General features: G+C 41.5%; 1 protein-coding gene across 1 annotated transcript; it reads right to left on the reverse strand.

The window, feature by feature from the left end:
* Positions 1 to 1,968: 1,968 nt before the first annotated feature.
* On the reverse strand, positions 1,969 to 4,635 carry LOC129339122 (olfactory receptor 10A7-like). Its single transcript, XM_054993727.1, has 3 exons — positions 4,581 to 4,635; positions 3,936 to 4,055; positions 1,969 to 2,723 (listed from the first exon to the last, which is right to left on the reverse strand). The coding sequence occupies exons 1-3, from the start codon at positions 4,633 to 4,635 to the stop codon at positions 1,969 to 1,971; spliced, it is 930 nt and encodes a 309-aa protein (XP_054849702.1).
* Between the last annotated feature and the right edge of the window lie 9,711 nt (positions 4,636 to 14,346).

The following is a 14,346-nucleotide window of genomic DNA, read 5'->3' on the forward strand; positions in this document are numbered from 1 at the left end:
AGGAACTTTCCCCTTAGAGCAGGGAATAGGTGGCTGTGGATAAGAACATCAGCTTAGTTAGGCTTTTACTTGGCATTTTGGTAGGATTTGGTGGTCAATTTAGGAAAAAAAGCTTGTTTTGGTGAGATAAAGAAGCATCCTGTTTAGGTTTAGAGCCTGACATACCAACCTTACATGTAGTGAAGCTGAGAGCCAGGATAACTTTATATACTGAAGTATCACACTTGAAACCTTTATCTTAGTAAAACACCTTATTTTTTGGTTGTTGTGGGTTTTCCGGGCTGTATTGCCATGGTCTTGGCAACAGCTGTGGCTGGCATCTTCAGAGGTGTAGCACCAAAAGACAGAGATCTCTCAGAGAGATCTCTGTCTTTTGGTGCTACACCTCTGAAGATGCCAGCCACAGCTGCTGGCGAAACGTCAGGAACTACAATGCCAAGACCACGGCAATACAGCCCGGAAAACCCACAACAACCATCGTTCTCCGGCCGTGAAAGCCTTTGACAATACACCTTATTTTTTGTTAAATAAAAATTGTTATTTATCTCCATCTGTATATTGTCTGTCCAGTCAACTATCTGTGAAGAAGGAAATTATACTTACCTGATAAAAAATTACAATATTATTCTAGTAAGGTCTCAAATAACAGACCTTTAGGGAATACATAGTTTACACAATACCAAGCTTATGCACTATCAAGGGAGGCTTCCACCCCTCCCCTCCATTTTTTCTTGATTGTGGGTAGTTTATAAAGTAAAAACCTAGAACAAGTTTATGAAAGTATATTGATCTTGGAGAGAGCTTGTGGTAGGGCGTTTGAGAACAGTTACTCTCTCTTTAAGAAGCCTCTTTCGTTTTGTAAAATCTTTGGGTAGCATGGCAAGGAGCAGTCCAGCAATACCCACCTTCATCTTGCTGGCCCAGATGTGGTGGGGCTAATGAAGAGGAGCCCAGTGGTGCCTGCTTTTGTCTTGCCAATTTGGACTCAATGGAGCTGGTGAGGATGAGGATGCTTCTTTCCCCTCTATCCAGGTGTTTGGCCCTCCTTCAGGTAAGGAGGGCATGGTGGCAGGAGTGAGCATTGTGGTTGGAAGTCTGGGGTACCATGGGGATGGCTTCCTGCATTTGAGCACTCCTTCAGAAATAGCCATTTAGCAACTGACCACCTCCCTACCCCTGCCACTCACTTTAAATAATGTGTTTGAATGGTGGAGGTCTATATATTTGCAAAGAACAACTATCAGCCTTTAAAGAATTTAAAGAATTAAGTAAAGAATTTATTAAAAATAAAAAGACTGCACACACTCTCTGCATGGCAATGGGTTGAGCAAGAAAGAAAGGTGCAAATACACAATTCCTGTCACTATATACATGCCCTAGCTGATCTTATTCTAAGGCAGGTTCTTTATCTCAGAAGTTAGCATTTTAAGAGCTTCCCATTACCTTGGAGTATTTGTCCAGGCCACTGGCTCTTTGTCTGTTCCATCTGGCAATGGTGGCCATCAAGATGGACTGCATGTGTAACAGCTTCTTTCTCCAGATGGAATCAGTCAAAATGGATCTCTCTCCCTCTGTGCCAAGGGATTTTATCTTTTCTATTTTCCTTTCCTGAAATCTCCAGGAATATACAATCTAGCTTATCGATCCCCCAAATCTCTGTGTCCCTTCTAAGTGTCAGATTCCAGCTAATGCGTGGCCTGGCCACTTCATTACCTCTGGCTAGGATGTCTATTAGCATTTCCAAAGTTTTGATGGTTGGTGCTTGAACAATGCTTGGGAGCAACTGACTTCTTCCCTCCTGACTGTCTTTTGCTAGGAGAAAGAGAAATATTTAAAACAAAATGTGTGGCTTTTGACAAGTCCATACCCTAAAGTAAAAAGATATTTCTCCACACTTGGCAAACAACACTTCTCCACTCTCCCTTAAGTCATCTTTGTAGAGTTCTCCTCAAGTCCCCATTGAAAATATCAACCTATCCTATTCTTCAATGATGAGTAAATCAGTTTGGTAAAGGCCCCCTTTACTTCCTTGTTCCTGAGACTGTACACAATGGGGTTCAGCATTGGTGTGACAACAGTATACACAAGAGAGAGCCCTTTATGGAATTCTGGAGGCTGACCTGTTTTAGGGATTACGTACAAGATAATGATGGTCCCATAATAGAGGCTCACCACTGTAAGGTGGGAGGCGCATGTTGAAAATGCTTTCTGTCTTCCAGTAGAAGAGGCAATTTTCAAGATGGCTGAGAGGATACATCCATAGGAGATAATGATGAATACAAAAGGAACCAGTGTTGCAATGGAACAGGCAAGGAAGACAGTCATTTTTGCCCATGCGCTCTTCTTGCAGCTCAGTTTCATCAGCTCTTCCATGTCACAAACAAATTGATCCATTTGATTGGGGCCACGGAAGTATAAGTTGGAAACAGTCCCCACTGAAAGTGCAGATATCAAAATACCAGAGCACCAGGATACAATTGCTAGCTGAAGGCAAACTCTTAAGTTCATTATGATGGTGTAGTGAAGTGGTTTGCAGATGGCCAGGTAACGGTCAAATGCCATGATTGCAAGAAGAAAGCATTCAGTGCCAGCCAGACTAGTATAAAGGAATAACTGTGAGACACAGCCAGCAAAGGAAATGCTTCCATCCTCTGATAAGCAGTCAGCCAATATCCTAGGGGTCACCACTGAACTGTAGAAAGTCTCCAAGAAGGAAAGATTAGCTAGGAAAAAGTACATGGGGGTGTGAAGACATTTATCAGTTACTACTAAGGCCAGAATGAGAATATTGCCAATAAGAGTAACAATGTAGATCAGCAGAAACAGCAAGAAAAGTAGGAGCTGAAGTTGGTGTAAGTGCCTGAAGCTTAAGAGGAAGAAAGTGGCAAGGGAAGTTTGATTGGTCCCTGGAATATCATTCATGGATTCTCTGGAAGGGAAGAACATATAAAACTACTTTATACCGAGACAGGTCTTTGGTGGTTAATCTAGTTTAGTGCTGTTCCATTTGCTTAGCATTGCTTCTCCATAAGCTCAGGCAGTGAGATCGTGTCCACACACCTTACCTAGTTACCTGAAAGATGCTTTAGCTGGAGATACCTGAGATTGATCCTGGACCCTTCAACTCTACCGATGAACCATGATTCTTCCCAAATAAAATCAGAGTCACAGAAAGTAAAATTATAAAGACGGGAGCTATAAAAAGATCACAGCCTGAATATCTGTGCAAACCAGGATCATCTCAAACAAAATTAAATATTTTAAAATTACATTGCATCGTGACAGTTGATACACAGGAAATCAAGGGAATCTCTTTTCATGGATCTAGTTAATAAAGGATAAAAAGTTCCTCCAGTAGAGAAAGTTTTCTTCTGTTGGAGAAAGACTTGGCAGAAGGGAGTGTCATTTCTCTCTCTCAAACACACACATTATACAACCCTGATGACATGGAAGAAGGTGAGCTGGAGACATGGTAAATTGCAGAGGTCCCTGACAGTCTCCTTCTCAGTCATCTATAGACCAATGTCCTACAATTTCACCACTAGTAAATCTTGTTAGGAAGTAGGCATGCTTCTATAGTGAAGTGAGATGCTTTTCCTGTGGTCGCACAGCAACTGTGGGAGAATGCTGGAGTATGTGATTTTAAATTTGCTTGGAATACTCCATGTACAGCTCTAAAGTTATGCAAATAATTCTCTGCCAGGGTCATTAGGGCTCCAGAAAATGGCACATGGGGGTAAGAGGAGACAGAAGATTTTGCAATTTCCAAGATTACTCAGACTCCTGCTGATTTTTAAACTGACATTCCCCACAGTTGCTGCATGGCTGCAGAGAAAATGAGTGTACTTTGGTCATATGCTGATGATCACCAAGATAAGAAACTGCTCAATGTTACAATACTTTGTATTTTCAATCTTCAGTTGTTCTTCCCTTACCTGTTAATTTTGCAGTGGATTCACTGACATTAACTTTGGTGGTGAATCTTTCATGGACATTTCTCATGGTAGTGTTCTCCTCATTTGTAGGAAGATGGATGTAGCTTTTGTCAGCAAATTCTGTAGAATGATATACCCATTATAGAATGTGTCAACTCCCTGCTAAATACATCTTATTTGTTTGGATCCTCATTTGGACTATTTGAATTCCTATGTGGTGGGATCTAATTAGCTCCTTTGGTAGTATCATACACATGAGCCAGAGTATGACACAAAATACCAAAAAGGATATTTGTCTAATTTTAAACACCGAAATGATCCAAATGGCCCAGAATACCGTGACTTGGAACACTAGCCTTCTTTCAAGGGGCAGAGTGGTAGCTTTGCTCACTCATAAAAACTGACCATATGGATAAGTCTCTATGAATAGGGCCCACGTATCAACATTCCTGGTTATAGAGACCCTCTTTTTAGGTGTATTGAAAGAACCAATGGGCTAACTATAAATAAACATTTAAAAATACTTTGGAAAGATAAAATGAAAGGGGGAGAAACTGAGTACATAAAAGTCACCGTAACAGTTTCATGTGCTACTGGATTCCTTATAGCGTTGCCATGTAACCCAGTAACCACAGGGAGACTTACCTTGGGGGATGGGCCTGCAGTTGACATCATGATGTCGATTGCAATGTGCTGTCATCACTGGTGATGCACTGATGTCATACCCTGTGTACCTAGAAGTGACATCACAGTGTCACTGGGAATGCTCTGGCATTTCTCAAAAACTCAATGGTTTTACCATAGCATATTTGAGAAATGCCAGAGCATCCCTTGTCACTTCTGGTTTAAACAAGAAGTGACACTTGTGTGCTGGCATGAAGCCAGACATTCCCTCCTTTTCCTCTTTAGTTTTTCCCACCACTGCTTGATGCACCAGTGAGCATCGAAGGAGGCCCTAGCTCCTTATGATGTACTTTGCTTTGGGTTATAAAGAAATTTCTTGTTGTATTCTTAGGGCAAAACCACCTGGAAAACAGCAGGTTCATCAATAATTTCTAGACTTGCATCGATTCCTAAGTGGAAGAAGAGAGTAGCTAAAGTCTCCCCTCATGTAAATTTCTACTCTAAACTCTTAAGGAGGTCAAGATGGAATACATGGTTTTCACATTACTTGTTGCTTGCACACATGCAACCCTGTGAGGCAAGTGCAAATGACACTTGAACAGCAAGTGTATTCCTCCCTGTTCACTTACCCTCCACTTGCTCTCCACTCAATCCACTTGCCGTTCAAGTGTCATTCATTACTTGTAGCTTGGCCCTGAGAGACACAGTGGCTGGCTTTAGGTCTTGCGGCTGAGTGGGAATCCACAGCTCTTACCCAGGCACTATGCTGCTTAGCCCCAACAGCTTTTCTTCTGGTGGGCTTCTGAACAGGAAGAAACATTATAAGAAGAAACTAAAAGCAGGCTGTTCAGCTCCCCAATTCTGTATGCCCACAACACACATTATATCATTCTTCCTGTTTATGTTAAATTATCACAACCCATCTTGAATCCTGCCACGGCTGGGCTTAGGTTGTTAACATGAAACACGGGCTCTGCAGAAATCGGGGGAAACAATTGATCTTGGCCAAATGTGTGAACATCTCTCACACTGTTAGATCTCCCATAGATTGGATTTCAATTCAAATAGTAAACTTTGGTGGGGAGGTGAACCAAAATTCCATCATGAACTTCAATAGGGTCATCCTAAAAATGAATATAAATGAGAATGAAACAGTGACCTTTTTGCTACCTCTAGCATAGAAGGATATGTGCCTGCAAAAGAAGGGTGGTGGTGGTGGCTGCAGTTACTTATTTAATATGAATAATTACAGACCTCATGGCAGCTATGCTTAATCTGAATTATTTCATCATATGTATACTGTTTCCAGGATAGAAACAGTGTAATTCTTAACAGTGTAATCTGAAGCAAAGTTATACTCTTCTAAATCCATTGAAATCACTGTAAATGGTGGGAGAGGGAGATATCTGTATCTTCTCTGTTCCCACCATAGCTACATCATCTGCTCTGTTCCCTTCCCTGGTTCCAGGTGAGTTACATGGTAGGTGCGTAGATGGATAAACAGTCAGAAGACCTGATGCTGCCTGATCCCCTGTTGAGCTTTCTTTTGAACATGCCTGTGTTAGCAAGTTTGCTATCAGAGTACTTTGATCAGTTTTTCTCAGTAAGGTTTTGTTTGAAGTGACAGCTGATGGGAGTCCAGGACTTTGCCCCAAAGAATATTGATGTTAATGTTCCTTAATGGCTGTGGCATCCCTATGGGTGAGAGAAGTAGATTAACAGTGCGGTCCTAACTAGAGTTTCATCCTTGGATTCAGTAAGTCATAGAAAAATACATATAATAACAAGAACAATAACAATGTGCTTATATACTGACCTTTTGGACAGATTAATGCCCACTCAGAGCAGTGAACAAAGAGCTGCTATAGCATAGTGGTTCAGTGGCTGGGCTGCAAATCACTACTCTGCTATTTCGACTCCCACTGATGCCACGAACTTGGCAGGTGGTCTTGGGTAAGCCATAGTGGGAGTCAAACCAGCAGAGTGCCGATTTGCGACATAACCACTTAGCTACTATGTGGATTGCACAGTCAGTAGAAAAAAAGTCATCCGGTATAAATCTGAGACTTTCTGGTTAGTAGGCCCATTCTTCTAAAACCTGTGATTTGCGACATACACATGCCATAGTAACCTATCATCTGGGTTACCACACTGGGCTGTATATGATGTTACCTTTGAATGGGAATGAAAATTGTCTCAGAATGCAGTGGCCATATTACAGTCTGAGGCTGGCTATAACATCTATCCAAACATTTATCAGTTTGATTCTCACCTCAGTTTGAAGCACTGGTGTTGACCTTTAAAGCCCTCTATGGGCTGGGACCAGGTTAGTCAAAGAACTGTCATTCTTCTTTATGTTTTTTTTAAATCTCATCCTTCTTCCAAAGAAATCAGGTTAGAATACATGGTCTCTCAATGTTATTCTCAGAACAAGTCTGTGATGTAAGTTTTGTTGAAAGAGAGTGACTGACCCCAAGGTCATCCAGTGAGCTCCACAGCAAAGTAATGGTAGGACTTGAATCTGGGGCTCCCCAATTCTATTAGATTAAATATTTTCACTTGTCCTTGCCCAGAGAAATTTTCTCTTGGAAATTGGTTTCATCTGAAATTTGGTAGCAAACAGTAATATTAAGATATTGTGAACTTATTAAAGAGCTAGGAAATCCTCCTGTAATACAAAGTTCCATATGCTTCAGGGGAGGGTCTACGGCTCAGTGGTAAAGTGCATACTTTATACCTGTATCAGCTGGTTCTGGACTGAGTACCACACATGGTATCTTCCTCTGGGAATCAGTACTGGCTGACAGAAAGTCGGTTGGGACCTGCAAGAGGATCATCTCGGCTGTCAACCCTCAACATTGGAATTCCTTCCTTCTGGAGCTGAGAGTAACAGCTTCCCTAGAGGCCGCCTGGACTAGGTTAAAAAGTAGTTTGGCTGCAAATCAGCACTCTACTGGTTCGAATCTCACTACTGCCATGAGCTCAGTAGGTAGCCTTGGGTAAGCCTCTCTTTTCAGCCCCAGCTCCCCAGCTGTGGAGATAATAATAACACTAACTTGTTAACTGCTCTGGATGAGGCACTAATCTGTCTAGAATAAGTGCAGTTATTGTTGTTGTTGTTGTTGTTGTTGTTGTTGTTGTTGTTGTTGTGTATTGCTGGACCTTGAGTCTGAACAAAAGCTCCTGAGGCCTATATAGGTATTGGGTGTTTTTGCACTGGTAATGGCCAATCATAACTGTTGCCTTACAATCCAATCGCTGTGCTGTAAATAGTTACTTTGTATATAGTTGATGCAAATGAAGGATTCTAACGACTTGCTTTGTATTGGTTGTTGCTAAAAAGGAATGTGGTTTTCTTAAGTATAAATTGGCTCCTGTTGAGCCTGGTTTCAGTTTGTCTGCTTCCAGTCTTCAATAAAGTTGTTGTTATGAGCTGTTAAACACAATACTTTATTATTATTATTATTATTATTATTATTATTATTATTATTATTATTATTATTATATTGTTGTAAGGTGGTGCCTGCTGACTTTGAAGCTGGTATTATTATTATTGGCTGCGGCTTAAACAGTGGTCTGTTCTATTTTTATGTGGTTGTACTATGTATAGCATATGATTTAGTGTCTTGTAAACTGCCTTGAGGACCATTTTTAGACTGAAAGGTGCTCTGAAAGTATGCTAAACAAAGAAATGCATTTGCAAGGAGAAATTTATTTATTTTAATTATTTAGTTAAAGAATTTGCAGGCCTCCTTTCTACCCAAATAGCAACCCTAATTCCTAGGTACAATGCCAGTTAAAGGATCTCGGAGAGGAAACATTAGGAGAAATCTTTCCCTGCTTGTAATCCTGGAAGATCTTTATCAGTAATCAAAGTAAATGTGAGTTAGATGGTCCTGACTTGGTCTGATTTGGTATGAGATATGTTTGCTTGATAACTGAGGTTTGTGAAGGAAGCTATCATTTGCAATAAATATAAAATTCTTGTTCAGTAAAATAAAGCAGACTTCTGTGGTTATTTCATGCCAGGGCAATTTCACACATTTTGGCGACGCAATGGGAGGGGAGGGGGAGCCTAGGCCACACTTCCGCTTTTCACCCTTCCAGTGGAACGTGTTAAAAAAAAAGTGAGGTATGCAAGCTCCGGATGTGGGACCACTTAATACCACTCACCCCTGCAAGTTCTTTTTTTTGCTCCTTACATCAAAAACACAAAAGGGGAGGGGGAGCAACTTTCATGTGATTCTGTACTGCCCAGTTAATTATAATATGCAAATCCATTTGTAGTTCTCTCTCTCCATTCAGTTATTTTGTCAGGGTAAACAACCTGATCCAACTCAATATCAAATGACATAAAACCCTACTGTTTCATAATGTACAGGTCGATCAGCCCAATTCCACCCAAGTCCATTGACTTCAACAGATTTAGAAGGGAGGCATCTGCTTAGGATGGCATTGATAGTCTCCAAAAGAAACAAACCAAAAAAATATCACTTATCCAAACCAAGATGTAAGAATAAAACTCTGGTTGACAGGCTGCTAAACCAAGACATCCAACACAAACACATATCTGTAGGGTCTTGATGACTGAGTGGAATCAGCCAGTGTTTTGTTTCTGCAGAATTTCATTCCTCACATTTGATAGCCTATGATATTTGTAACTGAGAATCTTCCTTTGTTAAGTGGAAATAAACTTCACAATGCTTTCATAAGAAGTGTTAAAGTCATTTTCAGAAAAGTAGCAGCCCAAGCTGATACTGCATTCGAGTATAGGTTTCTCATTGATCGTAAACAAAAAGGCCAAGAGGTGCCAATATTTGTATATATGTTCTTGTAATAACATTTTTTACAGAGTAATGTGGTAAGTGGTTATCAAAAGTGTAATATAATGCAACTTTTACTACTAGTTACATTGTGCATTGCTTTTTTTCAGATGATATGTTTGACCAGGGCTTTTTTTCTGGGAAAAGAGGTGGTGGAACTCAGTGGGTTGCCCTTGGAGAAAATGGTCACATGGCTGGTGGCCCCGCCCCCTGATCTCCAGACAGAGGGGAGTTTAGATTGCCCTCCATGCTGCGTGGAGGGCAATCTAAACTCCCCTCTGTCTGGAGATCAGGGGGCGGGGCCACCAGCCATGTGAATATTTTCAAGAGGTTCCAGAACTCTGTTCCACTGCATTCCAGCTGAAAAAAGCCCTGTGTTTGACCACATGTATGGGGTGAACATGCTGCACGCGACCATCTCATTTCATGCAATCACCATTTTGTTTGAAAATCCCCATGCTGTGTCTTTCAGACAATATGATAATTGCGTGGACTGAGAGGATCTGGTGTAGTCTATTCACCCTGTATGTGCACTCAAACATATCACTTGAAAAGGGCTTACAAATTGCCACAATCCAGGTCAATTTTAATTTTTCTATCTGGACATTCTGGAAAGTCTGCAGTTTTTGTCCTAGCAGAATGTCTAACAGTAAATATTTTACAATGAGAGAGACTGACCACAACAATACACCTCACTTTAGGGTTGCCAGGTCCCCTTACCCTCCTGGCATAAGCGGGGGATGAACCTGGCATTTACTCTTTTGATGTCTCCATGCTTGCTGACATCATCATGCAGGCACCAGGAGTGCTCCCGGGCTTCGTACTGGGCTGATTTGGGTCCCCCAATGAGCCAAATCAGCAGGCGTGAAGCCCAGGACCAGGAGTCACTCCTGGGAGTGATGGTCATTGCACTCTGCTGGGAACGTGCTTCAGGATGCTCGTTCCTGCACCTTTTCTTTGCTGGCCAAGTGAGTGAGGAGGGGAGTGGGGTGGGAGGTGGCTGGGAGTGGGGATCCCCCCACCCCCATCAAGGGAACAGCAACCCTACCTCACTCTACTGGTCGCTGAGTAGGCATGAGAGTGACAGAGGCTCCAGTAGGGTTTTCCATCACTCGTAGATGCCTGGAGATTGCCCAGAATGACAAATGATGTCCGGACTACAGGGATCAGTTCCCCTGGAAAAATGGCAGCTTTGGAAGGTGGGCTGTATGGCATTAAACCCCACTGAGGTTCCTCTTCTCCCCACACTCTGCCCTCCCCAGGCTTCACTCTCAAATCTCCAGGAATTTCCCAACCCAGCATAGGCAACCCTATGCCCAAAATAAACTGCACACTCCAGGATTTAAAAAGGTAAACATTTATAAAGAAGGCACTTGTCTTTACATTAATAGAGATGTTTTAAGCAGGATTTTCTATAAGAAAAAGTACATGTATGAGTAAAGACACCTGGATCTTGTCCAACGGTTGAATAACAAAGGTAGAATTAATGAGCTAAGTTTGGCCTGAGAAGGAATCTCCCAGGAGTGCTACACCTCTTCTGATCTCTGTGTTGCAAAAGGTTGTGACAATGGAACTATAAAAATACAGATTTCAGTTTAAAATTGAGTCACCTTTGGCCACAGCACTTTTCACCAGAGACTATGGAAAAACTGAAGGGCCCAAAGTCTTGAGAAGCTGATGCTTGGCTTTTCTGGTATTGACAGAAACATAAACTGTGGTTTCATAAACTGTGGTGCGGTGTGAGGGCTCTTTAAACTTTGCAGAAGTGCAGCATTTAAGGCCCTATGGTACCTAGTGATTTTATTTATTGGTCTCCGCTACACAGACAGAAGAATTCAGAGACTGCCTTAATTGATAATAGCCTAAATGGAAAGTTACCACAGCTTGTATGATTGGGGAGGGGGGTAGTAATTATCTCAACTATGCAGATATAATCTCCTAAGGTTAACACCCCCCCCCGCTCCATTTTTAACAAGGTAGGTTATACTGAAGAGATTGATTGATCCAAGATTACTCAATGAGCGGGGATTTGAACCCAGGTCTTCCCAGTCCTAGTCCAACACTCTAACTATTATGTCATTCATTCTCATTCTCATCTGTCCTGTTTCATAAACTTTCTTTCTTTCTTTCTTTCTTTCTTTCTTTCTTTCTTTCTTTCTTTCTTTCTTTCTTTCTTTCTTTCTTTCTTTCTTTCTTTCTTTCTTTCTTTCTTTCTCCTTTAATAGTTAATGAGAACAGAAAACTTGGGTAAGATTTATATTATTTTGGGTGTTCTCCCTACCTTTCCAGTAGGGAGTATACTTCAGGACAAAGTCAGGCCTTTCTCTACTTCTAGACAGCGCTCATCCACTAGGGGTACCACTGCCATCTCTGTTCCATTGCCCAGTCTGAAACCAAACTTGAAAGAGGTCTAGGGTTGATGATTTATCTGGGGCCTAAAATTACTCTGCAACCACTTCTGTGTGTAAAGAGGATTTTGAGGCCTAAACACACTCCTGATTTTTTTTTTGCACTTTGCCATCTGCTGCTCATAGGGAGGGTTGGGTGGTGGTGGTGGAAATGTGGTGTGCATCTGTGGCATTGTTTATATCACTATGTCACTTCCAGGTACAGCTCTAGGAATCATCTGAACTCTATGGTAAAACTCTACTGCTTGACCTTAGAGTTTCTGGCGATTCCTAGAGGTGCCTAACTTAATGTCACTTCTGGGTTGTACTCAGAAGTAATGAACTGCCCCTTAGGTTGGCCATGGTTTTTCCTTTTTTTTTCTTGTCTCCACTCTAAGCAGCAGTTAACCACAGAAAGAAACCCTGGCAAATTGCCCCACCATAAGCAAGAACATGGTAAGCCTAGCTGTTCAATCCCTGAAAGTTTATATAACAAATAGTATGGTATTTATATCAATTTCCTTCCTTGATCCAGGCTAGTATTTTAGACTGTCCTGGCTTAATCACATGTTAATTTAACCCAGTACTTATTGCGGGTTAGAAGAATTAAAAAAGGGAATTCTACAAGTAAGTCTATTGTTATTGTAAGGAAACCACTTTATTCAGTTGAGCTTCTGTTTAAAACTGTGATGCCTCCATATTTTCATGCCTGGCCTTCAGGATGCAAGAAATAGGCTGAGGATGTTTTGACTGTAAACTTCCAAACATATTGTTGAACCACCTGGTAAGCCTAAATTTCAGCAAAACATATTCCCTGTACGCAGCTGCACACATGCTTCTCACAGAGGGTGGAAACCACAATGGTGAAGAAAACCACAACTTTTGAAGTCAGGATCTTGAGATATTTGTTTGGTGGGTTTTCCACTTTGACGACCCTCAAAGCTACATTCAACCACCTGAGAATGCTGTACTGGTGGCTTGGATGGAGCCCTCTCTTCACCAAGTCAACGTCTTCTAAAAAGCCTTCAGAGTACTAGAAAACAGATGGCCCCTTTGTATTTTTAGCATGCTATGCAGTTGTTTTATCAGACATCAGTGGCTGCACAGCACAATACACTTTTTATTTAGATAGAAGAAGAGTAGCCATAGTGGAAGGGGCCAAAATAGTCACAGCTCCAAGACGTTCAACATTAGAATTTGACATGGTTTATAAAAAGTGAATTATCTGTCTGCTATATATTTAACTTATTCATTTTCTCTTAATGAGGTGTACTGTCCCTTCCTATTGTTGCTTAGAGAATTTTTATGCAGATCATACTCAGGACATTTTTTAAAAAGTTTTTTCCCCTTATATACATGAATGCATGAAGTTACCTTATTTTCTCTCAGACCCTTGGCCTATGAAAGCCGGTATTGTCCTCTCTGATTTTGACAATCATTGTCCAGGGTCCCTGTTAGAAGTCTTTCACATCACCTACTATCTGACCCGTCTTAGGGTTGCCAGCTCTGAACTGGGAAATTCTTGGAGATTTGGGGCATGAGGTTTGGGGAAGGCAGAGGTTGGGGAGGGGAGGGACCGCAGCATTGTACAATGCTATAAAATTCACCCTCCAAAGCTACCATTTTCTCCAGGGGAATTGATCACTGTTTTCTCGAGATCAGTTTTAATTCTGGTAGAGCTCTAGTCAACACATGGAGGCTGGCAATCCTACCTTTCTAGCTGGAGCTGTTGGGAATTGAACCTGGACCTTGTGCATGTACAGCATATGTTCTAACACTGAACCACAGACTCTCCCCTAAACGTCACAGGAAGTGTCCTTCAACTGAGTTAGGCTGCTGGCTTGTCAAGGTCAGATTTGTCTTCTCTAACTGGCAGCAGATGTCCAGGGCTGCAGCTCAAGGTCTTTTTCATCACTGACCACCCACACATTATAAGTGGAGATCCTGGGGATTGAACCTGGGACCTTTTGCCTGCAAAGCAGGTGCTCTGCCTATGTCCTGTCCCCCATCTTCAAAGCAGCTGCCTGGGGCTGCTAATTTGCCATTCAGTGTGGTGTAAGTGGTTGAAATGTTAAACCAGGAGCATGGCTGAAATCTCTACTCTGCCATGAAGCTTACTGCATGACCCTGCAGCACTCACTCTCTCAGCTTAATGTACCTCACTGCAACAGAAAAGAGGAAGAGTCCAGTAGCACCTGTAAGACTAACAAAATTTGTGGTAGGGTATGAGCTCTACCACAAATTTTGCTAGTCTTATAGGTGCTACTGAACTCTTCCTCTTTTCTACTGCTATAGACAGACTAACACCGCTACCCATCTTTACTGAGTTATTAGGATTTTAAAAAGCACAAAGACATTTAGATCAAGAAAGTTATACCTGCAGAGAACATAATTCATAACTAAGTAGTCTTTAATATGTGAGACTCAACATGTTTACGGCTTACATAGTATGGAAATTAAGCTGTGGTTTAAAGTACAATTTTCATTCATTCTGGAACAGAGGTTTATTTGTAAGTAGCTTTAATCTTTTCTTAAACTAAAAAGCTTCTTAGACTATCAAGGGGTTTGGAAAAGGAA

Source organism: Eublepharis macularius, chromosome 12 (genome assembly GCF_028583425.1).
Source record: "Eublepharis macularius isolate TG4126 chromosome 12, MPM_Emac_v1.0, whole genome shotgun sequence".
In the NCBI taxonomy this organism is placed as follows: Eukaryota; Metazoa; Chordata; class Lepidosauria; order Squamata; family Eublepharidae; genus Eublepharis; species Eublepharis macularius.